Genomic DNA, 23,357 nt, shown 5'->3' with positions numbered 1-23,357 from the left:
GTACTCCCTTTATTTGGCTTCACTGCTCCAGCAAGTCAAAGCAATATCCAGATCTTATAATCTCAACTGCGCCCCCACCACCACTACCACTACCACCACTATAAGAATAAAGTCTGCATACCCCTCTTGCTTCCAGCTCAGTTACTCACATAAACAGGACCACTGCCGGTGATCATTGTCTTTTCACTCAGCACACTCTTTTTTCCATTAAGCATGTAAAGCCTGGCTCATCCTCCAACAGAGCCTATAATTCATCCCCAAGTTGCAGCAAGTTGTTGGAGGTATTGCCAAAGCCCCTCCCTGACCAAGTTGTTTGCCTCATTAATCAGAAAAAGAGAGGTGTGTTTGACAAAACGTCAGTCAGTTTGTGCTGAATCAGTGCATCCCTTGATGCTGAAAATGGGTTGCCATCCATTAAGCAGCTTTGTCATGCCAGACGTATAGGAGGCACATGGGATTGCAGCGTTCACGGCTGATCGAGCAGAAGTGTTATGAGAGATTTTCCTTTCACCTTTTAATTGTATAGATATGTTCCATCACAGAAAGCATGAGCGAGTGCTTTAACTGAAGTATGTTTGTACATTGTACATTTCTTATAAATCAGTAGCACCAATGACAAAAGTTTTGCCCCAGTTTCAGATTGATCCAGATTAGTGATCTGTGACAGATTCTTCATAGGGGGATTGGATTGTTGTTCAAGCAAAAGCATGCTTATTCAACATAATTAACCTAAGCTCACTATATCTCGCCATTCCAAGAAAAACATGCAGTTTATTAAAAAAATGTTTTTTTTTAGAGAACAGAGCCACTCCATTGGTAATTATGTTGGTTAGTAAAATATGGCATACATCATGTTTTCGTTGAACAACATACAAAGAACTCCATGAGTCTTTGTTGGGCTTTCCTCATAACTCTGTTATCATTTAACTTTGTAAACTCTGTACATTAACTCGAGGGCTAGATGTATTTTTCCTCTCCGAGTCTGTACAAGGATAAGTAAGGCGATAGTGAGGCGATGCTTTCTCACTGCACTCTATTTTGTCTCACAGATTCATACGTGTATTTAAAATGGCAGTTTGTCTATTTTGATGAATTTTTCTGAGAGAAAGAATTGGCAGGTTTCACAGATTGGTTTCTCCTGGCAGAATTTTACAGACTCATTTTTTTTCTTCCGTCCTGCATTTTGTATCCTGTTTATCTGTGAAGGGTACGTTTGTGTTTTGTTAATCAGTGAAGCTCCCTATTGGGGTTCAGTGGAGGAAAATCCTACATAAACAATGTAAACCTAGCCAGATCCACCAGGAATTGCAAGAAAATATGCTGGCTACAGGCAAGACAGACAGAAAATCCACCACTATTGTATTTTTCAGTGTATGTTTCTTCCAGTATAATCCATACTTTCTCCAAACAGTGTCTGATCAGTGCTGCTCAGCACGCAGCACATTCAGTCTGTTTGTTTCACTTTGCATCGATCGACAGGATGTGATCGGGACTCTCCTTTTGTGCTGCTTTGTGGATTGTTATAACACTGACAGCCTTGTGAAAGGAGCAGCAGCATCATTAGGATAATGCCCACATTGAACAAGGCTGCTTGGTGAAAAGCAAATGGGTTGCTTTTGTGACTGGTACGAGACATGACGATCGCCAGACAGTAATGGGTTTACCATTTTTTCCCTTCCCGTCTGGTCTGTACTTAGCTTGTGAAGAAAAGATGCTGTTCAGAAATTTGACGCGACTCGATGTGGTTCTCGCTACTGCGTCTGAGTGTCTTTACTTTCTGAATGGTCTTCAGGTATCCGAGGTGTGCAGACAGAGTTGTTTGTTATACATCTTGCATTTTTTGCAAACAGCAAATGACTGCTTGTAAACTATAGATTTGCAGGACAGTTTCCAGAGCTGGTGAGCTGGAAAATCATTTGTTTTATTAGCTGCCAACGCTGGCTTGATAACCTCTGCACTTCTGGTTGCAAACACTCGGGTCTCGCTTGGAACAAATACTGAGGCATGGCTCCAGGCTTTCTTGTTGGGGACATCACTGAAGTCATGTGAAGAGGCGATATGATTCACCTGCTGCAGAGATTTGTCGTTGCTCTAATTACCCCATGCTGTCATCTCCTCTATGACTCCATCCTGCTGAGCGTTGAACTGTCGCCCCATCATTTAATCAATGTTGTGTGCCTGGGGCAGGACTGCAGCTCTGACAAGCACTCACACTACGACCACTATGAGTCAACAACTATGGTTTAGTAATTAGGATTATTTTTATGCCTTCATTTAGAGATACAACACCTGAAACTGAAACCTTGCTGCTTTTTAGGTTAAAGCAGCAGTCAAAACCGAACTCAAAACCAACACTGTTGATGCGTGCAACTTGATGGCATCGCATGATATGATTTTTTTCTGCATGCTACACAAAGTCTGGCTGCGTCTGTCGATTATGAGTGGGACAAATTGAAATGAATTAACTGTATGGAAAAAAGGTGGAATGTGCTTTTTATTTCTGGATGATAAAGCATACAGCGAGTGCTGTGTGTTACTTTTAACAATTTTACTTTCAGTATGCAGTCTATAGCAGATTTGCTATAGATTGGTTTGGTTTCTTTGATGTTTTTTCTTTCATGTTAGTAATAAAATTGTGTGTTTTGTTTAGATCCTAGTCTGTATACTGATGCACAACAGAAAGCCAGTTAATAAGTCTACAGCATTCACTAGAGATATATGCAGTTATTATCCCATCAGTTATTATTATATCTGACATGGGCCAGACTGTGTATTGGACATGCACTTCCATTCGCTTTACATGCTTGTATGCTCATTAGCTCAGATTGCTTACGAATTCAAACATTTCCACAGATAATATCAGTTAAACATCAGTTCAGGTTTTCTTCTTAGGAATGTTGGCATATCTGTAGAGCTTATTAGAGCTTACGAATCTCCTGTACGAATTTAAGATCAGGAAAGTAGTCTGTAATTTATGTAAAACGGGGCTCACAGGACGTCCCGCAGGCCTCCGCGTGTGGCAAAATTCGCTAATGACATTTCTTTTTAAATGTAATGAGTCTATAGAGCTCATCCGAGAACGGTCTGTCGAATGCAGCCAATTTGGAGGTGATTTGCCCCCGGCTCATCTCTCCGTGGAGCTGTGAGGATGTGCATGCTTTTTAATGAGTGAGAAGATGGAGCTTGTTTCAATCTGTCACCAGACAGGACTAAGCTCATCAGCGAGTCTGCGTCTGTAACACCACCACCGCCGACATCGCTGCCACCGCCGTGATTCATTGATCCTCCGTATCTCACAGGTGACATGCTTGGTTGTCGCTGATAACAACATTCTTAAATATTCCGGCTGGATTTTTCCTGGCATTAACATTTGTTGAGTCCCCAGCTGCAGTGATTAAACTTCTGTAGCCATTAGTGGAACGTAGTGTAATGATTCCACACATGTCTTAATGGTTTCTGTGAATGGACAGGGAATCCATTGTTTAGGCCTTTTTTTTTCCTGGTATATTTTCATTATCAAATTACTCTTTAATGCTTAGTGACTTATAACTAATGCTGCGTTCACGCATACAGCAATTTTATCTCTGGAAGTCGCCTGTTGCTGTACTATCACATGGCCAATAGGCGTTCCAATCCTTTTACCAGTTGTCATAGTAATAACATTTATTATTGGGTGGCTCAACTAGCGTTCTAATTTAGGTTTCTTGTGGCTAAAATGAAACAATTTGGAGGGGGATTTGGTGTTTGTATATAAAATCCAGCAGAGTATAACCACATCATATCATAGGAGATGAAGGAGAAGCAGTTTGTTCTCTTTGCCACTGATCACATGCGCTCTAATGTCTTCACTTACAGTATGTAAAGTTCAATTTTCTCACATCATTGGACACGCCCACATAAAGTCTCCAACAGTAAATCTGCAGCTCTTTTGAAAATGAATAATCTCTGGTCGCTTTGTTGCTGCAAGTTGCTGTATGGGTGAGCGCAGCATTATAGGGAAGAATTGCAAAGTGAGGGAAAAAATGTTTGTTCATTTCATATCCATCCATCCATCCATCCAGTACACATTAGCAATACATTGGGTCTAAGCCCACCCCCACCCCACATTTCCCCACTGACTCCTGAAACTGTCACTGCACCTGAGCTGATACTGTACATACTTTTTTTTTAAAACTATCTGAAACTCCACACCAGTTCTCACCAGTATGTGTCCAGTGTTTAGTCAGTATGTCAGGTGTTCATGGCGTGAAATTTGAATTGCACATCTGCAAATTTATACTGTGGAAATAAAAATCAGCCCTCATGCCGACCCACGGTGCAGCCCTTCCCTTCACACTGTACTCTAATCCAATTTTTTCAGGCAGTTAATCCGAACAGCTGTCAAAAGTCAATGGTTGTGCTAGAGTAGCGTGTCCTTCATTAAGCAGGGTTTAATGGGTGCTGTTGAGCATGTGTTAGAGGTTCAGACTGTGTCACTGAGACGTTGCCTGCTTCTGCCTTATTTTTGTCTCAGTACTGTTTGCGTAGAACTCAGCATACAATCATAAGCTGAGAGAGAATGAGTAGAATGATGGAGAGATTGTAAAGGAGCAGATTAAACCAGGATGTTAATTTATGGTACAGAAGTTTCGGTGTACTTTATTATGTCTCCTGCACCTCATCTCCCTCCTCTCTCATAGATGATGTATTTGCTGATGAGTCTGAAATAATCTGTGTTCATCCGCTGGTTCATCAGTCTGGCCTATACTACTGGATATTGTCCTATGTGCTAACTACATGCTTATCTGAGCTCTTAAAAATGTAATACAATTTTTTAAAAACTGATTTGTTTAATATTCATTTTGTTTTTTGTAGATCTGTATTATTGTAGTAGGATCAGTAAAATCTATCTATCTGTGTGTCTGTCTGTGTGTCTGTCTGTGTATCTATATGTGTTTGTTTGTCTGTCTGTGTATCTGTCTGTCTGTGTCTCTCTGTCTGCTTGTCTGCCTTTCCTGTATCTGTCTGTCTGTGTGTATGTGTCCCTATCCATCTAACCATCCATTTTTCACAGGCTGTCTTTTAACCTGTCTGTCTAGCTGTTTGTCTGTCTATCTATCTGTCTGTATCATAGCTATCTGTCTGTATATGTGTCTAAATCAAAGAATTCACAGAAATGTTACTAGAGTCTGTTGGAGTTAATAAATAAGGAGTAGAACACAATGAGGCATGCTGATATAGTAAAATGACCATCAAATTTTTGGTGTAATGCAGCATGACCCAAAAGGGGAGTTGCCACCACGACCCCAAAGTTTTAGTCGCCTTACACTAAAAAAGACAGAAGTGCAAAGAAGTTTGTTCTGAGGACTTGGTCAGAAGACGTTACAGCTTTATCTCTGACCATTACAGAACAGACAGTGGAGACTTCCAAATACTGCTAAATAAAAAATGTGACCATGTTCATGATTACGCACTTGTGCATGAGGCGCATCTGTTGTACAACTTCCTGTATGAGACAACATTGTGCTTTAATAGAAACTTGCTATATTTATTTTAATATAAATTTTGCTGCTGTTCTAGAAAATTCATCACCTTCTGAACAGTCAGATGCGAGCATTCAGCAGTGCTGTAGTGTTATTAAAAAAAAAAAAAAAAAAAACGCAGAGTATGAACTGGAAGCAAGATATTTTACTGCTTCCCAGCTGTAAAGCTTCTGGAAATGAGCACTGTGTCTTTTAGCTCTAGATCAAAACAGCAGTTGAATATTATTAATACAGCTTCATTTGTGAAAGTGTGCTTTTTATCCTCTCTGTAATTGCTGTTGTCTTTCAGACTGGCATTGCTAAACACAGTTTGACTCTGTTGTGATTCTGAACCCAGTACCAGTGTTACATTGGCAGCCACGCAGCTGGAGACAATGTCCTGAAGCGCCTGTGAGATTTTACTGCGACACTGAAAAATGACAATGATTTTCCCCTCTCTGTTGCTCTGTCTCTCTCAGGTTGTGGTTGTATCCACGCTGCAGGCAGTGAAAGTGTCCCCATTAATAGAGCGAGTCAGTGACCATAAGGACTTCAAAAAGTTGCTCAGGACCAGAACCAATGTCCTTGTTCTCTACACTAAGTCAGGTGAGTGACAAGCCTACGTTATTAAACACAATGCTGTCAGCCGTGGTGACGTTAAACACATTTACACATCATCTACTGTAGAACAACCTGCCAAATAACCTGATAATAATAATCTGTTTCTGAAAATGTTTGTCACGTGTAGTGTACTTGGGAGTTAGATAAACACAAAACCTACTCCAATGCAAACATTAGCACTGCTTTGCAATGCCCTCTCTAATTTGTACTCGTTGGTGGAGGGATGCACGGTGCCATGTGTGATGTGTGGTTTTCTGGTCTGTAAACAGCCTCGTTCTATACTCAGCAGGAGGGTCTCCCAAGACCTAGCCGCTCTAGATATATTGGTTTCATAATTCATGGCCCATTTCTGCCGTGAGGTCATTGGGTAAGACTCTGGAGTATCAAACAGAGCGTTTGATTGATGGCCGAGTCATCTGCTCATCCTCCAAAGCCTTGGTTTGAATCCCACTGAATACGCACACATGTATATACACACATACAAGCGCTTTCAGTTTCCCGTGTCGGATGTTTTCTCTTAGCTTTGACAAGGCAGAGTAGCTGAGCTAGAGAGCACCTCACAAGAGAGCCATGTTTTAGCAATATACAACTGTCACTGTTGCAACACAATACTGTGTTTACACCTTTAATTTTCAAATTCTGTTTTTAGGATGGAATTCTTCACCATGCTTCATGCTTGTTTTCATTGCGTAACTTGTTCTTGTCTTGTAGCCTGACAGTGTTCTTAAACCTTGGCCTATTTAATAGCATGAAAATATGTTTGGTTTTTATGCTTTAACAGAGACTCTAAAACACCTCTGAATGTTGCTGTGGATAAGGGTGTCTGCTAAATATTGTAAATGCCAGTCTTTTAGGAATGCATTTACTGGCTTTGCTTAAAACAGCTACCAAGTCATAAATCACTGGAGAAAGAAATATAGGGGGGAAAAAGTACAAAATATTGATACCTATTTTGCAATGTGTCTCATATGTTGTATCATATAGTTCTGTATAAAATGCCCTGCTCCAATTGTTTTTTTTTTTGTTTTTTTTTGTATCTCAGCTACATCAGGAGATGTTCATCTGAAGCTACTGTCTGATGTAGCCCAGGCTGTGAAAGGCCAAGGGACCATTGCCTGGGTAAACTGCGGGTATGTCTCATTGAACATTTTACATAATTTGTGTCAGTGGGTTAGCAGTTTGTGAGATATAGGTGTATATATCACCTGAGAGTAATGAGCAACATAATTATCAGGTAGTGGAATGAGTATTCATGAGCACTGGAACACAATTGCAGTGACAGCATCAGTGACAGGAAAGAGGAAAATGTCTGTAATCCCTTTGGAATTATTTGGATATGTAAATGAATGATTCTGGAAATGTAGAGTGTCATAGGTACAATAAAAACTCATCAACGGGTGCATCACCTCTGTATGTGGACCCAGCAAAGTATTTCATCAGGATTGAACCGAACGCTCAAAAAATTGTAGCAGAGCTAATCATAAACCTGTGCAGATCAGCTATTTCAGTTTCTATACATGAACCATTGTCACATTCACAGCAGATTATCAACATGCGTTTTTCCCCCAATGCATGCAAAGAGGAGAGAGATTTCATACTTTTACTTTCTATGGTCACATTACTGAGGTGGTAACATAACATCAGTTAAAAATGTTGACGGCAAAAATAGAATTTTAAAGGCAAATGGACAAAGAAGTATGCATTTATTCCCTCAGGTCAAATTTAAAGCATGTGTCGTCTCTATTCAGAGTCTGTGGCTCTAGTCAAGATTGATAACGTGAAGCTAAGAAATAAAACACAACAACTGAATGACAGTCACACACACTTGTTACATACATTCAAAAAATATAGCATGTTAGAATATCTTGAATCTAGTCAAAAATAATATATTATTTCTTATTTTAAGATTATAATATAAGATTTTTAAATCTATTTGTAGGCATATTTCTTTTTCAAGACTCTTTTTAAGCTTTATTTTTTTTTTATTAGCACACCAATTTCTTGAAATTAATGCTTAAAATTAGAAACATAATCTGCCAATAGAATAACTTGTAAGTCTCAAAAATAGTCAAATATCTCTAGAAACAGGTCTAATAATATTAGATTTGAAACCTCTCAATTATTTTGAACATATTCAAGATGTTTGAACTTGAGCTGAAAGGTTTTTACCATGTAGTCATATTTTATGTGCCTGGACCTCCTCAAATTTTAATTGAATAAGTCTAATATTATTAAAAACAAATTGTAGTGATGGCTCAGGGATTAGTGTGTGAGTGTTTAATCTAGTAATCTGAAATGCCAACACTTCTGTCCTGGCCACTGTTGAGTCCTTGAAAGTGACCCTTACCTCTAATTTTTCATCTACATTTTGTCTCAATTGTAAAGTAATGAGTAAATGTACAGTAAATGAATAATATAAATCAGGCCACTGGCAGGTACTGGCTTAACACACACACTCAGAAATGTTGTAGGAAACGATCCAATCTGAACCCCTGATCCAGATCATTACAGGAATAAGTATATGAACCTAGAGAATACTGACCTAGTTTAAGGAATACTTTTTGTAGTCAGGCATTCCAGTCAGGATTGTAGAGTGTAGGATTGATTTGGCGAGCCGTATAAAGCACACACTGTTTTGTTTATCAGTAATTTACAGTTTATGCATGTTTATACTGTCGTGGGTGAGGCCTTCAATTTGGAAATATGAGAGCAAAATGAATCAGTCATCTTTTCCCTGTTTGTTGAGGGAGGACTGCAATGATTTCACACTCATGAATACACACTTCTATTCGTTTCTAAGCTCCCACCGATTCTTGCCACAGATCTGTCAGATAAGGCAAGATGACTCTTTGAAAGAAATTCAGTGAAACCTTTTCATGCCAGCGACATGGCCTCTGTGCAGCGTGCAATTCTCTCGCCATCTGCCAGCCCAGAAGAGCGTACCCATCTATTTCATTCTTCTTTATCTCTTTTCCTTCTATTTGACTTTCTCTTTCCCTTTTTCCAACCAGTGAGTCTGTCAGCCCTTAGCTCTTTCTGTCTGCCTTTTCTGTGAAGAACGAAAAGCCCAGGAAAATTCCTCTTCTCATACCTTCCAGTTAAGGATTTACTGAAACTATTACTACTGATGAGATGCCTTTTTGCCAGTTTCTAGCAAGTACATGGAGCAAGTTTGTCACAGTGTGTTTTTCCACAGTACTAGTGGTGCAATTATAATTAAGGTCTTTTTCTAGCACTTACGAAGAAAGAAAAGTATCCATTTTTCAGAACAGTGCAAGTTAAGGAGAACTGAAACAGCAGTAACAGTACTTAAGGCCGGCTTATCTGACTGGCTTTTAAGTTCCCATCAAGAAGAATAGTTCTACTAATTGCACAGATTCCTGATTAGTTCTTGAAGGATTTGTGCTCTTTGCTGAGGTCTCACTCCTTCACCTACTGTAAGTGCACCAGGGTGGAGATGAAACGGGACACTTTATCAATCCTTGTGTCCAGGTGGAAGCTCAATGTTTTGACTGTGAGTTAGGAGTTAGATACATCACTCAGCCTTCAGTTGTGGGCAAATAGCAAGATAAAACTGTGCTTCAGCAAAAAAAAAAAATAACACTCCTCTGAGTCTGCAGTGTGAGAAAGTCTCTGCTAGAAATTGATGGCATTGCCAGGAGAAGTGTACATATTGTCAGATGACAAGGACCTGAGAGATGGCCAGATTGCTGTGCTGGGGCATTAACTCACCAGGTCAGGGCTAGAGCAATTGGAGTAAGACAGAATGTGAGATGTTTGAGGATAAAGATTCTTACCAGTTGTTCGAATTGCAGTGAAATGCAGAATCTGACAGAAAAATCTATTTATAATATGTTTGTGTTTCAAGCTTTGAAGTCTAATGTAGCTGGACAATAGTGTTGGATTCCACCTTAATCATTTGGGATTGGTTTGAGTCAGTGGTATTGTCATAGTTTCATTGGGAAACCAGTGAGCCATAGCGGGGTTAGTCATTTCCTTTTCCGTTTCTTTTAACTATTGTTGCGAGTCATGACTGATCTAGATTAGACTCTTTCTGCTCCCCTCTGGCTACATTGTTTGTTTGATTTAGAGTACATTATGTACAGGTGAGCAATACGTCTCAAACGACACATACAGAAAACGATTCATGCTGAAAGCACAGTAGGTTAGTGGATATATCAAATATTTAAAGTTAAATTTTGTTTGTTTAACGTCAGTGTCATAAAAGTATATGAAAAATAAAAATAATTAAAAATTACATGCAAGAAAATAAAATGGAATTTGCTATACAATAAAATGGCTATAGAAGGAAAAAGAAATGGACAAAATATTGAAAAATTGTAGCATATATATACAATGAGTGATGTGATATCTTGAGTAATTTATGCTGCATTCAGTTTCATGTTATCTAATTATTACTAATAATATTTGTATTAGTTACCAATTAGTAATTATCATCCATTATCAATTGTTAACAATGCTTTTCCGATACCTATTTTCTGTGGTTATAAGTCTATAGAATTAGATTCATGAGTGACAAAAAACAGTTGATTCAACCCACGACCACGAGCCTTCACTATACTATACAAAGATGACTAGTTTGAATCCCAGTGTGGTCACAGCCGTCCAAAGTCCAAGGAAACAAAATTGGCTATGCTGTCTAGGAGAAATGGCAAACTCTCCCTCTGTCCGTAACAATGACTAACCATTAGCTATTAGTGGGTATATGCAGAAGAGTGTGGATAGTACATTCCTCCAAAGTGTGTCACACTGACTTCACATGTCTCTGAGGAAGCATTCTCACTGATTGGTTAGTGCTTGTTGTATAATGGAGGAGAGCTGGGTGAGTAGTGGGTGGGAATTGGCCAAGAAAATCCACTGAGGGGGAAATAAAATGAATACAATCCTGCATTCTTCTCCCTTGGTGGCTGAGAGCCTAAGCTACTGCTTACACTGCTTACTCTGTTTACAGCTAGCATCACCTCTGGTCCCACAGTGCTGCGTGTAGCACGTCTGCCAGTAAATACCCCGAGTCGCCATCTGTGCTAGTGAGTCAGGACCTTCGCTACGCAGCACGTCTAATTGAATTTCCCACCTGACAGCTCACACTTCTGCTTTTCCTCTTCCCATTCTTCCACTTTTAATGTCCTTCCTCAGACAAAAGTTTGATGAGAAACATGCGTAAAGCTAATAAGGCTGTCTCAGCCCCTCTTTGAAGAGAAGGACGTTGGCAGGGGGAGGATGTTAGATGTCAAGATTTTAAATTGAATTCTGTCTATTTGAAATTCCATTAGAATTAGAATGTGGGCTTTAGCTTTCATGGACTCTTTTTCTTCATTCTGGGGTTTTTAGTTTTCTTGGAGTCGTCTTTCTGTGTCAGTTGTTCCTATGTAATATGTTTTTGTGCTCGTTATCACTGACGCACACAGGGAAGTGGCAGTTCTGGCATTGTGTGCATTCGAAGGCAAAGGGTAATTGCACATTCTTTCTGTGAAATGCGCTAGGTAACCGTGAGCCATCAATGTTTGGTCAGGTGACTCATCTAGGGAACATCTGCGTAGAGCTGAAAGGATTCGGGCATTACGTAGTACCAACTGAGAACACATCCGTTTCTGTATCCAGATGGTTAGACTGCATTTTCCATGGTTTGGTTTGTGATAGGTCTTCACACTGACCATCAGAAATGAGTTAAAGTGGACAGTCATCTTTTTTTTTTTTTTTAATTTAAATTCATACCTTTGATGCAAGGCCAAAATGTCCATTACACAGTCAATATTTAGCTCCTTTGAAAAGTTGCTTAAAAGTTAACTCCTGGGCTCTGGTACATATGAGAACCTAGTTTACCAACTTTCATATGAATGTTTTTCATTAACTTGTTACTCTTGTCATCATATATTACTGCTATGGCATTTTATAATGTTTTTTTTCCCTAATTCATTCATTCATTGGTTTCAGCTTTTGTCTCTTCTTATTTACAATACTCATGTGCTGTACAGCATGTTTCTAAGAAGGCAGTAATGAGGTTATAGTCTGTGTATATGTTCAAACTGCTCACTCTATTTTGGTCCACGTAGTAGCCTTTTTTCCACTGAATACATTTCTGTAATCTTTAACAATGGATTACGGAAACTGCATTTTTCCCATGGCATTCAGTTCTTTAATAATTGTATGGGTTTTGGCATTTGGCCACCAACATGGGCAGCAATAGGGTCTAACTAACTGGGGTTGGGTCTATATCACTGTTTTTTGCTGATTGGTTAAAATCAAATGACATCAGGTAATGTACATGGACAAATACAGCACCACTTTTTTCAAAGGACATTTCATCAAACCTTTTTGTTGTTTGAAAATTGTGCAGCTGTCAAACAATTAAAAAACTGGGACAATAAATTGTTCTTAATCACCAATACAAGGTTGTTAACCAAATAGCTAAATAGACAACAGAGCAGAGTTAATTCAATCACTTCTTTCCATTTTGGCTGTTGGTGCGTTGCCAAAATTGTGATTCATTTGCTTTAATTGTCTTCATTATGGCTCCTCCAGTGAAAAATTAACTAACAACAGAACCCCAAATTCCACTGTTTTCCATATTTTAACTTTAGGTATTGTAACACGCAGTCAAAAAATCCTAAAGAGTATTGGGTTGCTTGTGTTCTTCTGCTTGGAGATGATTCTTGTTTTTTTCCCCCAGCTGCACTGTGGATTTCTGTTATACCATCATGAGAGATTCATTTACCGGTCTCTTCATCTATTTTCCTTCCCCTCCAGGGATTCTGAGGGTCGCAAACTCTGTAAGAAAGTGAAAGTGGATCCAAGTTCAAAGACTTCTGGATTTGAAATCCTTCATTATAAGTAAGTGTGTGCTCTGTGCTCTCTCAACTTGATGTTTTATTGGAAGTATTACCAAAAGTAGTAGAATATAATGAGCTCACAACAGGCACTATTATTAACTCTTCTGCTTTGTGTGTTGGGTCTTTTTTCCCTTTCCTTTCCTTTCCTTTCCTTTCCTTTCCTTTCCTTTCCTTTCCTTTCCTTTCCTCTCCTTTCCTTTCCTTTCCTTTCCTTTCCTTTCCTTTCCTTTCCTTTCCTCTCCTTTCCTTTCCTTTCCTTTCCTTTCCTTGTCTTTCCTTTTCTTTCCTTTCCTTTCCTCGTCTCCTTTCCTCATCTCCTTTTCTCTCCTTTCCTCGTCTCCTTTCCTCTCCTTTCTTCTCCTTTCTTCTCCTTTCCTCTCCTTTCCTTTCCTTTCCTTTCCTTGTCTTTCCTTGTCTTTCCTTTTCTTTCCTTTCCTTTCCTCGTCTCCTTTCCTCGTCTCCTTTTCTCTCCTTTCCTCATCTCCTTTCCTCTCCTTTCCTCTCCTTTCCTCTCCTCTCCTCTCCTTTCCTCTCCTCTCCTCTCCTCTCCTCTCCTCTCCTCTCCTCTCCTCTCCTTTCCTTTCCTTTCCTTTCCTTTCCTCTCCTTTCCTTTTCTTTAACAGAGATGGGACCTTTCACACAGAATACAACAGACCCGCCACACTTAAGGTAATTGCTGTGAAAATTGGAGTCTGATGTTCTGTTTAGGAAAAAAAGTTGTGACAGTTAATTTAAATTTCATTTTCCCCTCACAATAGATGCAAATTATTATTTTTGAATCACATTGGAAGTTAGGAACTCTGAGCTCTGTACCCTGTGTAAATAGCAGAGTTACATAAATTGCATTTTACAGCGGTGTTCCTCTTCACTAACATAAACTTAATATTACGTCTCGGGGGGATAAAAGTCCCAGATTTAGAATGTGTCTGTGTTTTATTGAATTTATTTAATGTATAATTGAGTGATGGGTTTTTAGTGAAAACACATATTCATCTGTAGCTTGTATTTAAACTTTTATGAACTCTGTGTAGTCATTGATCCTCCCTGTGCATGTGATTCTGCACTACACAAACAAATATGGCTTCACACCAAAGGTGTCAGTTTGACAGTGTAGTAAAACTAGATGACTGATCCCATACCAACCCGCTGCCTTATGTTCATTTCTTACATCCACCTCTTCCCCATGTAACCATTACGGTTGTCCGTAGCTGACATGGCGTTAATGAATGGTTCTGCAGTTAAAAATGAATGAGCTCTGGTGTGTGAGTCATTGCTAAGAACGGCGAGCTGCCTACATGGAGAAACTGAGACTTCTCATTAAAAGCATCCGCTGCCAGATCCCATATTGTTCTTCTTTTACACAATTACACTTATTATAAGCACTTAATGTCCAAAAGGTACCTTTGTCTTGACTGATAATCATGTAAAATGTCCTGTTATCAGAAATTGTCTCGTTGTAGTCTCAAACTGACCTGGATGTCTTGTTGTAAAATTTTAATGGACAGTATAGATTTTTTTTATTTATTTATTTTTAAACTGTGGGTCTTATTGTTTGAAGGATGTGCTATGCACCAGTGCCAGTGACACTCAGGAGGTAGAGGACAGGGGTGTTTTGACAGGAAAAGATGACTCATCGCTGCTTCTCTAATAATGGCTGTTTTTTATCGTCTCTCTTTTTTCTCAGTCTATGGTGGCATTCCTGAAAGACCCCACAGGTGCCCCCCTATGGGAGGAGAACCCTGAAGCTAAAGACGTTGTTCACATCGAGACAGAGAAAGTGAGTATCTCTTTTAGGGCAGGCGAAGATCAGCTTTCCGTCCTGAGCGTTTGCCTGGTGTGGGAACTGCATGCTGAACAAAAGCAATGAGTTAGACAATCTGCAAGAAGTACCAGGCTGTTCTGCTGTCTCCTGAGACCACACTTGGCTGTGATACAGGTTCAGGAGCATTTAGGAGCATATGCAGTGTACTAAAACAAGCCTTAAACAGCAGACCAGCCTAGAATTTGGAAACCGACAACAGGAATTATGAAAGCGAAGCTTAATAGAAAACAAAGTCCGAATTTTTCTCTATTTGAACACACACTATAATCCAAAGAGCTTCCCTGCTGAGAGGGCTGCACTCAATCAGTAAGCAGCCCTACTCATGGAGATGAGATGGCTTTGCAACTCGCTTGAAGAGAGTATTGATTGCTGCAGGGGAGTGTATGCTCGGTGGCATATTACATCTTTTGGGGTGTCAACTGCCAAAAGCAAAGCTCAGCTGCAGGAAGCAATCTGGTAATGAAGCAGGAATATAAACAAAGCTGATGAATGACATTTCCCTGAGAGCTGGTGAATCCATGCATGCATTCTAAAGTAAGACATTAGTGTAAATACTGTATGGCTCACTAATATGATGATTAGATCAAGGTAAAAATGAATCATTGGTTGTCACAAGATGTATGGGATATCTTAACTCTGCCTTATATAGAGCTTTTTATGGTAGAACTATCCATTGTTAACGTCCAAAGTATAATGTCCACCTAAGATTAGTGTGTCTGATCCAGTCCTGTGTCCTATAAGCTCTAAATAATTCTGATCTTTAAGTGATGAGGTTATGCACAGAAGTTGTATTGTTAAGAGTTAGAGGTAATGGCCTCAATACATCCTAGAAGAAAAAAAATGCCAAGCCATTTCTCTTAAGGGGCTCTGTGGCTTTTTTTCTTTCTTTTTTTTTTAACAGGACTTCAAGAAGCTGTTGAAAAGAGAAGAGAAACCCATCCTCATGATGTTTTATGCCCCATGTGAGTCATCTGATGATCTACCTTCATTCTGTCCTCAGTCACCGGTGAATTCAAACAGCTTATGTTTCAAAGGGTGTCAGATCCTGCATATAAATGGCTCTGGTTTAACTGTAAAATAATTAAAGTTTAAAGCCTGGTGCTTTTAAAATTTGCATAGTGTGTCAAAAGTTTACATGACTGAACGTCTCAGTTCTTATATTACCATTAAACATTTACAAGGAAGGATGAGTCTGTAGATAAGTTTAATCTTCATATTTTCCTTTTGCATTATGTGTACTTTATTAATATCGTTGTTGTTGCTGCACTTTTGAAAGAATTTTTTTTCGCATACAAGATTTAATTGAATTTAGCGAGTGCCTTTTATTACTCGGCCTCCACGAAATGGAGTGATTAATTTAGATAAAATGGCTCTAGAGCGTATTTAATATTCAGAAATGTGTTGACTATGTAGTTGAATAGCAAGTACAGGAATTGTGGATAATAATAATAATAATTCTTAGTGGCACTTCACAACAAAGAAAAAAAACACAAATAATAGAAACACTTTATTGTGTCTAAGAGGTCATGGGAGTGCTCAGGTTTTTTTTACTCATAATAACCATAATCAAGTGGAATCTCAAATAAACCAGACAATTTTGTTGATTGGCCTCCAAATCACTGATATTTAGGACTGTCTTTTGATTAACCCAGATTTCTATCATAAAGTCGTAGTGATGTCATTAGGTTAAATTATGAAAAAATTTTGTTAAATTTTGAGTTATTAAAAAATTGGACAGTCCTAATCATCAGTGATTAGGTGGCCCATCAACAAAAGTGTCTGTTCTATGTCAGATTCCATTTGACTATCTTTATTTGAAATGTATATTTATCCAGAGTATTAGATCTGATATACATTTATGCTATAGCATGGAAAGGCATAATGTGGCTGAAAGCAAGTATAAATTTGAATCTCATCAGTGAACCATGTAAAGTTTTATACCGTAACTGCAGATGATTTGCTCAGCAGTTTATGTACATTGTAAAGAGAAGGGACTGAAGAACTGCGGCACCCATTAATTATTAGGAAGTGGGAAATCTCACCAATTTTACTCATAAATTATAACACTTTTATGAGCACAATATTGTGCCCAGACTATGCAAAGGCCAACTGTGAGCCAGTGTATTTTTGTGAGATTGCTTGTACAGGTTATAATATCTCTACTTGGAAATAAACCTGGCTATGAGCTTTCGTATCTGGGGCATTAAGGGTAAGTGTCAAACTCTAAATTGCTGTGCGGAAGCTCAGATGGTTTGGGCTTGCATCCAAATAAAGAAACTTCCTGATCAGGCTTGACCACCGGCTTCTGGATACAGATTGTTTCAGGCTTTTACATTTTACTCACATCTTCGATGACTGTTGATGGCTTGCGGAAAAAGGAACGTCTGCTGCTGCTGGACGTCGAAGAAGTCACATTTTAATGATGCAGCACAGGCATTCAGCCAGGAACAATCATGAAGACAGTGCTGTATTACTCGTGTAACGTCTGAACTTTGACATGTTTCCACTTGCTCTTGGCGTGAAGTGAAATCCTGTGAGAGGATAACAGGCAGAAATTGTGTTTCTGCCTAATTAATTGCACACTATCATGCCACCATGGTTAGCTGGTCTGCATGGGGCATAGGGCATTTGATCTCACCATTATAACCTAGTCATCTGATTGGAATTGATGTCACCAGGTTTAATAATTGTGGGCCATCTTCAGAACACAACAGACTCCAACTGTACATGTTCTTGAACATTGGGGTTAACAACTGTTCTCACACCTTTTCGATATCTTTTAACAGTTTTCTAGAGCCACCCACACTCTGACACTTACTAAAGGGTACACTGTGTTGAATAATTGAAAGTAACCTGTTTGTAAATCAAGGTATGGACTTTCATGGCAATTCTGAAAGAATTCCTCAGCCACACCATGGGGTGCTTTTACAAGACAGGATTTATTTTAATTCCCAGCACACCATAAGAGAAAGACAAGCTCCCAGGTGATGTGTGGCTGTCCTTCTGGCTATAGGAGGTATAAACCCGGATACTGAACAAGACTTCTTTTTCTCCACTGTCTATCCTGGCCCATGTAAAGGGAGATTCAGAGATGAGTCACTTAATCACTGCTTATTACTTGAGTCCAGCAGGGCCAGAGGCACACTTTCAGACCTGCAGAATCGAATCATACATAGATTTCAGTTTGGCTAGACTCTCATTTTTTGAGATTTGCCTTCTCTACTGCCTTGTGCACAGCCAGGACTACCTGATGTGCTCTGGTCTGGTGTGTGGGAAAGTTTGATCATTTGTAGAGAGATCTAGATCTGTTGTCCTCCACTGGATGGACTGCACACTGAGAGTAACTGGGGCTTCCATCTGTGTGCAGTTGGCTCTGGCTCTGTTTGAGGTTTTGTCCTTGTTTGTGCCACTATCACTGAGGCTACTTTGGAAACATTTTGGGTTTGTTATTGCACATTTATGATTGAAATTGAGTCGTTTTACTGTTACTATACAAGAAAAATAAACTTTCCTTGCCCAGCATTACATTGTTCTCAGCATAAAAAAAAATAGAGATAGTAAATGCTCTTTTCTTGTACAGGTGTTTAAGATCTCAGCAAGCAGATTTAATCAATCACATTTGCTGCCCTTGGATAGTACAGAGTCCAAAAACTACAGATAAGCAGCCAAGACGCTGTGGTGTAAGAGTGCTCATTTATTTGTGTAAATTGATAAGGCACAAAACACTGCAACAGCACTATGTCAAGCCAAAATCTACACCGTGGTAGGCGCAAGCTGGTTCCCACTGCCAAACTGAGTTCAGAGGAAGTTGATGAGTTACCTTTAACTACAGGAAAACTGCCAATAATATGGTGGTATAGGTGACCAGAATGACATCTGATTTAGCCAGTAAGGCACAAAATAGCGGACAGAATCCGCAGTGGTGATCTTTAAACAGCTTGATACAGCGGTGTAGTCGACAGGGTTCCTCAGATTTTGCAGAGGAAACTTGTACAGCTCAGACTTTTGTGGTGAATATCCACCAAGCACTGGTGGTGATCCATCCTCAGTCAAAAGGAATTTGTGCCTGTTTGGGGTGCTCTTGGTGTGCATTTTTGGTCCAATTTCTTTGGCAGGTCACATTCCACAGTGGTGCATAATGGCTCATATGAAAGTAAATATTTAAGTACATTAAGTGTTTGTAGTTGTTCATAAGTATTTCTTCTTTTTTTTTTTACAGTCTTTTTTTGCAATATATTCGTTTTCTAAAGAATTAATAAAAGGTGGTTAATTTCAATGAAATCTTCAATGTAAATAGTGACATCATCAAACCCATTTCTGCTCTCTGAGATGCCTCAAGAGCTTGTTCATAGGTATCTAAAATTTAAAAGGTATTATATTCAACCACTAAAATTCTGTGTAAGGTCATCCAAACAGAGAAACAGTTTACATTTACGGCTTTTGGCCGACACCCCTATCCAGTGCAACTTACATTTATCTCATTTAGGGGTCAGTGGTCCAGAAGTGGCAGCTTGGTAGTCCTGGGATTGAAACTCACAAGCTTCTAATCAGTAGTCCAATTCTTTAAACACTGAGCTACCACTTCCAGGAGAAAACATCTCACACTGAAAGCCAACAGTGTCCTGATTCATTTTATATCAGACCTGCAGCAATAAAATAATGCATTTGTTTGTACTGATTGAAAATGTCTAAGTCAATTACCTGGAACGCCAGTGAACTGGTAAAAAAGGGTTAAGCATCAGTCTTTTGGAGTAAAGCAATAAACAGTGATGTTTCCGTATATTAGCATGCCGCAGTGTATAGGCTCAGACATGTTAAGGCATTACATTACTTTTAGCTCAAGGCTTGTGCAACTTGTTATGCATTCTCTGCAGTGCTCACAGTGATTATTTGTTGCTTCTGTAGTATGAGACAAGTACTTCCACATTCCCAATCACACTTCCACATTATTCTACTGTTTTAAGATTGTTATAGTGGATAACTACCGCACACATTCAGTTGTGACCAGGATATTTTCTAAAGTTGTACTCTGTAGTGTTTGTGAGAAATGCTGCCTGGTTATTGAAAGCTGCACACACAGGGCAGCCCCCAGGCTATTCATTTAAACTTCACTTGTAGTTTCCTCTTTCTCCTCTCTTTAATTCTTTAATTTTTCACATACTTCCTGAGACGTTATTTTATAGAATTAATAATTAGGTGCCTTGGGATAAACACACACCACTCTTGCTGTCTTCAATTTAGATGCACTAATATTCTAAGACTTTATATGCATTGAATTCATTTTGTTAAAGATGTAAAATTGTTTTCGGAGGAGTATTACTATTCCAAGTCAATAGGAATTGGTTAACTGCTCCAAATTCTGTTTTCAGTAAATCTTTTAACACTTTTTCCTTCCTTTCTATGACACAAAGGGTGCGGTGTATGTAAGAGGATGCAGCCCATCTTCCAACAAGCTGCCAGTGAGACGAAAGGAAAATATGTAAGTACTTCTCTGTGCTGTTCCTCTATTGTAATACAACAAACAGTTAATTCACTTCCTCACACTTTAGCTTAGTGATGTCTGTCTTTCATTCAATAACAGCAGGATATTTTATGTCATGATCAGTGAGTTTTTCCGGTCAGTTTCATGTCTGACAATTTTGTCACCTTGTGTTTTGTTTAATAATGCATCTAGTGCTGTTTAGACCTTATATATAGCAGAGCATACAATATCAAGTAAAATCAATATCAAGTGTACACATTTTCAAGTAAAGTGGATTCAAGTAGACTTTTTTTCCCCCCTCATCGCAGGCTGGTGAAGATAATGATAGGAATGAAATATAGTTCCCTTAGAATCTTGCTGCTGCACTAAACATGAAACCGTGTCAGGCAAACGGATAAGTAGCACAGAGACAGACTGGGGATGAGTCGATAAGTATACTAAATATAGAGAAAAGATTATATAATGACCAATAAACAATAGAGTAAATACAGTAAACACTGTCAATACTGTAAACACAGTAAATATAGTAAATATGGTACGCATGATGATAAATACAGTAAATATGGTAAAACATTAAATATAGTAAGCAAGGTCAATACAGTAAATGTGGAAAACACAGTTAACACTAAACATTGTAAACATGGTAAACACAGGTAAGGTAAACAAGGTCGATACAGTAAATGTGGAAAACACAGTAAATGTAGTAAACAGTGTAAACACGGTCAATACTATAAATGTGGCAAACATGGTAAATATGGTAAACGCTGGAAATGCAGTAAACTCTGGGTTGTTGAGCCGAAGTTTGAAGGTTCATGCAGTAGCACAACCATGCTGCTACTGCTGGGCCCTTGAGCATGTCCCATAATCCTCTCTGCTCCTGGGTACTTCATCATGGCTAACCCTCCACTCTGACCTTAACTTCCCTACAAGCTGGGATATTTGAAAAAAAGAAGTTCATTGTGCTGTAAAGTATACATGACAAAGTCTTCTTCTTCATCTTCTTCCTGAGCAGCAGTATAGCAGAGTATTACACTATCAAAACAGTGCAGAAAAAATGAGAATTACTAATAGAGCAACAGAATCAGTATTACGCAGCTGAAAGGCCCACATGGCCTGCTCTCCTGTCCTGATTTTACAAGCCAGAATCTCTCTGAACATGCACCAGCAGTTGGCTCGGATCACACCACCACAGGAACCGAACGTATTTCTTCTTTTCTTTTTATGGAGCTGCAAATGAGGACTAGTTTCACTAATTGGAGCAGGGTTTATTTTTCATATTTGCTGGAAGAACAGCGGGCTGCACAGACAGCCTGTAAGTAAGCCATTTGTTTAGTTTGTATAATGAATGTCTAGTTTGCAGACGTGGACAGCTAGGAAGAGATTTGCTACTTCCTGCACTTTTGCATGTGTGCGTGCAGGATGCCGATAGTGTTCAAGAAATGAAATGGAGTTGGCAGGATGTCAGTTGTGAGCGCGCACATTTTTCACTGTACTGCTGGATGCATACAAGCAGCCAGAGAGGAGTTATAAATTTGTTCTTTTGAAGGTGTGCAATTGTGTTTTTGTATGTGTTTGTGTATATTTTGTGTTTGTGTAGATTTTTACTTGTGTGTATTTTTGTGTTTGTGTGTTTTTGTATTGTTTTGCATGTTTTTACTGTTTCTGTGGAGTTTTGTTATGGTGTGTGTGTGTGTGTTTGTTTGTTATTCATCATTGTAGATTGGCCTCTAATACCTGCTCGATTAATTTGTAATGAACCCCTGCTCACTAATACTGTTTCTAATGAAGGTAACATTGCTATACGTCCAGAAAAAAAAAGAAAACGCTATTCAGTTGACAGGCAAATTGTGCACTTGCATTAGGTGTCCTTTTATCAGGAAAAACAAACAGATGGCCAAGTGAATAAACAAAAAAACCCCAAAAACACCCTGTGCTTAAAAAGTCGGGCTGCGTCTCACCATAAATTCCACAAAAGAACCCAAGTAGTTTATTCTGTAAATGATTAAAAATCATCCCTGTCTCAGATGCTGTTTTCAGTTTTCTCTTCAAATGAAAAATTGTTATTTATAATTGTTATTTATTTTTTATTTATTTATTTTTTTTATACATGTCATGTTTTAGGAGTCTGAGTGCTGAGCTATGAATATTGCTGGGGGTCCAGTGTGTAGCTGAGTCTAACCTGAGTGTAATACCTGGGGTATCCAAAACCTGAGCACATGCTCAAGTCTACTTTCAAATGATTGAACCCAAGCAATGGAGATGCCCTGAAATGTAACATTTTCTACCAAGAAATAAGTTTATTATTGATCTTGGCATGAAAGAAGCACTTAAGATTAGACCTTGCAACGCCGACAAGAGTTTGATATTTACCAAGTCCTACTTCACTCAAGGCCATCCTTTGATGTTATTCTAATTTAACACTCCTGTTTCCCCAATGATGCAGCCATTCATCTTCATTTCCCAGAGTTCCATTTTGTTTTATTTGATCGTTTGTTACTCACGTCTCGCTGCAGGTATTGGCGGGGATGAACGTCCACCCAGCAGAATTTGATGGACTTAAGCAGGAATATGACGTCAAAGGCTACCCGACCTTCTGCTACTTTGAGTGAGTATTTGTATTTACAGCTTAATCCTGCTTTTACAAAGGAATGAACTCGTGGCACCTTCACAAGTCATTGCTGCATAGAGTCCATTGCTGATGTTCTTGCTTCTGTAGCTGAAGCTTTGGCATTGTTTAGTCACAGGCATTTGGGAAGGATTGGCTTTTTCAGTCCAGAGAAAAGAGGGGAAAAACAGGTAGAATGAGAAAGTAATATCAGAATAAACCACTTGAAATTTACCAGGCAATAAAGTGCTTAGGGCTTATACAGTAATAAAATATTTATTTTGAAGGACACTTGCAGTGAGGGACCAGAGCGAAAGCATAACAGTATTGGCTCTCTTGTTCACATGCTGATGACAGCAGTTCAAGCAGAATACATCAAAACATCAGCAGATATTTTCAGGTAAATTTGTTGTGGTGCTTAATAAGATCTGCTGCTTAATAAGCATACAACAAGACTACAGAAAGGAGGCTTTCA

The 23,357-nt window shown here is 39.0% G+C and overlaps 1 protein-coding gene across 1 annotated transcript in view; it reads left to right on the top strand.

Annotated features, from left to right (window-relative positions):
- pdia5 (protein disulfide isomerase family A, member 5) overlaps positions 1-23,357 on the top strand; it is a 47,963-nt gene that overhangs the window by 1,017 nt on the left and 23,589 nt on the right. Inside the window, exons 2-9 of the mRNA XM_058392739.1 lie at positions 5,981-6,107; positions 7,165-7,252; positions 12,891-12,974; positions 13,597-13,642; positions 14,658-14,750; positions 15,697-15,757; positions 20,207-20,274; positions 22,791-22,882. Coding sequence (XP_058248722.1) covers positions 5,981-6,107; positions 7,165-7,252; positions 12,891-12,974; positions 13,597-13,642; positions 14,658-14,750; positions 15,697-15,757; positions 20,207-20,274; positions 22,791-22,882 — 659 coding nt within the window. The remainder of the gene's footprint in view (positions 1-5,980; positions 6,108-7,164; positions 7,253-12,890; positions 12,975-13,596; positions 13,643-14,657; positions 14,751-15,696; positions 15,758-20,206; positions 20,275-22,790; positions 22,883-23,357) is intronic.

This window comes from Hemibagrus wyckioides, linkage group LG06 (assembly GCF_019097595.1).
Source record: "Hemibagrus wyckioides isolate EC202008001 linkage group LG06, SWU_Hwy_1.0, whole genome shotgun sequence".
Lineage (NCBI taxonomy): Eukaryota > Metazoa > Chordata > Actinopteri > Siluriformes > Bagridae > Hemibagrus > Hemibagrus wyckioides.
The sequence above is the reverse complement of the archived record's forward strand: the minus strand, read 5'-3'. Positions and strand labels throughout refer to the sequence as shown.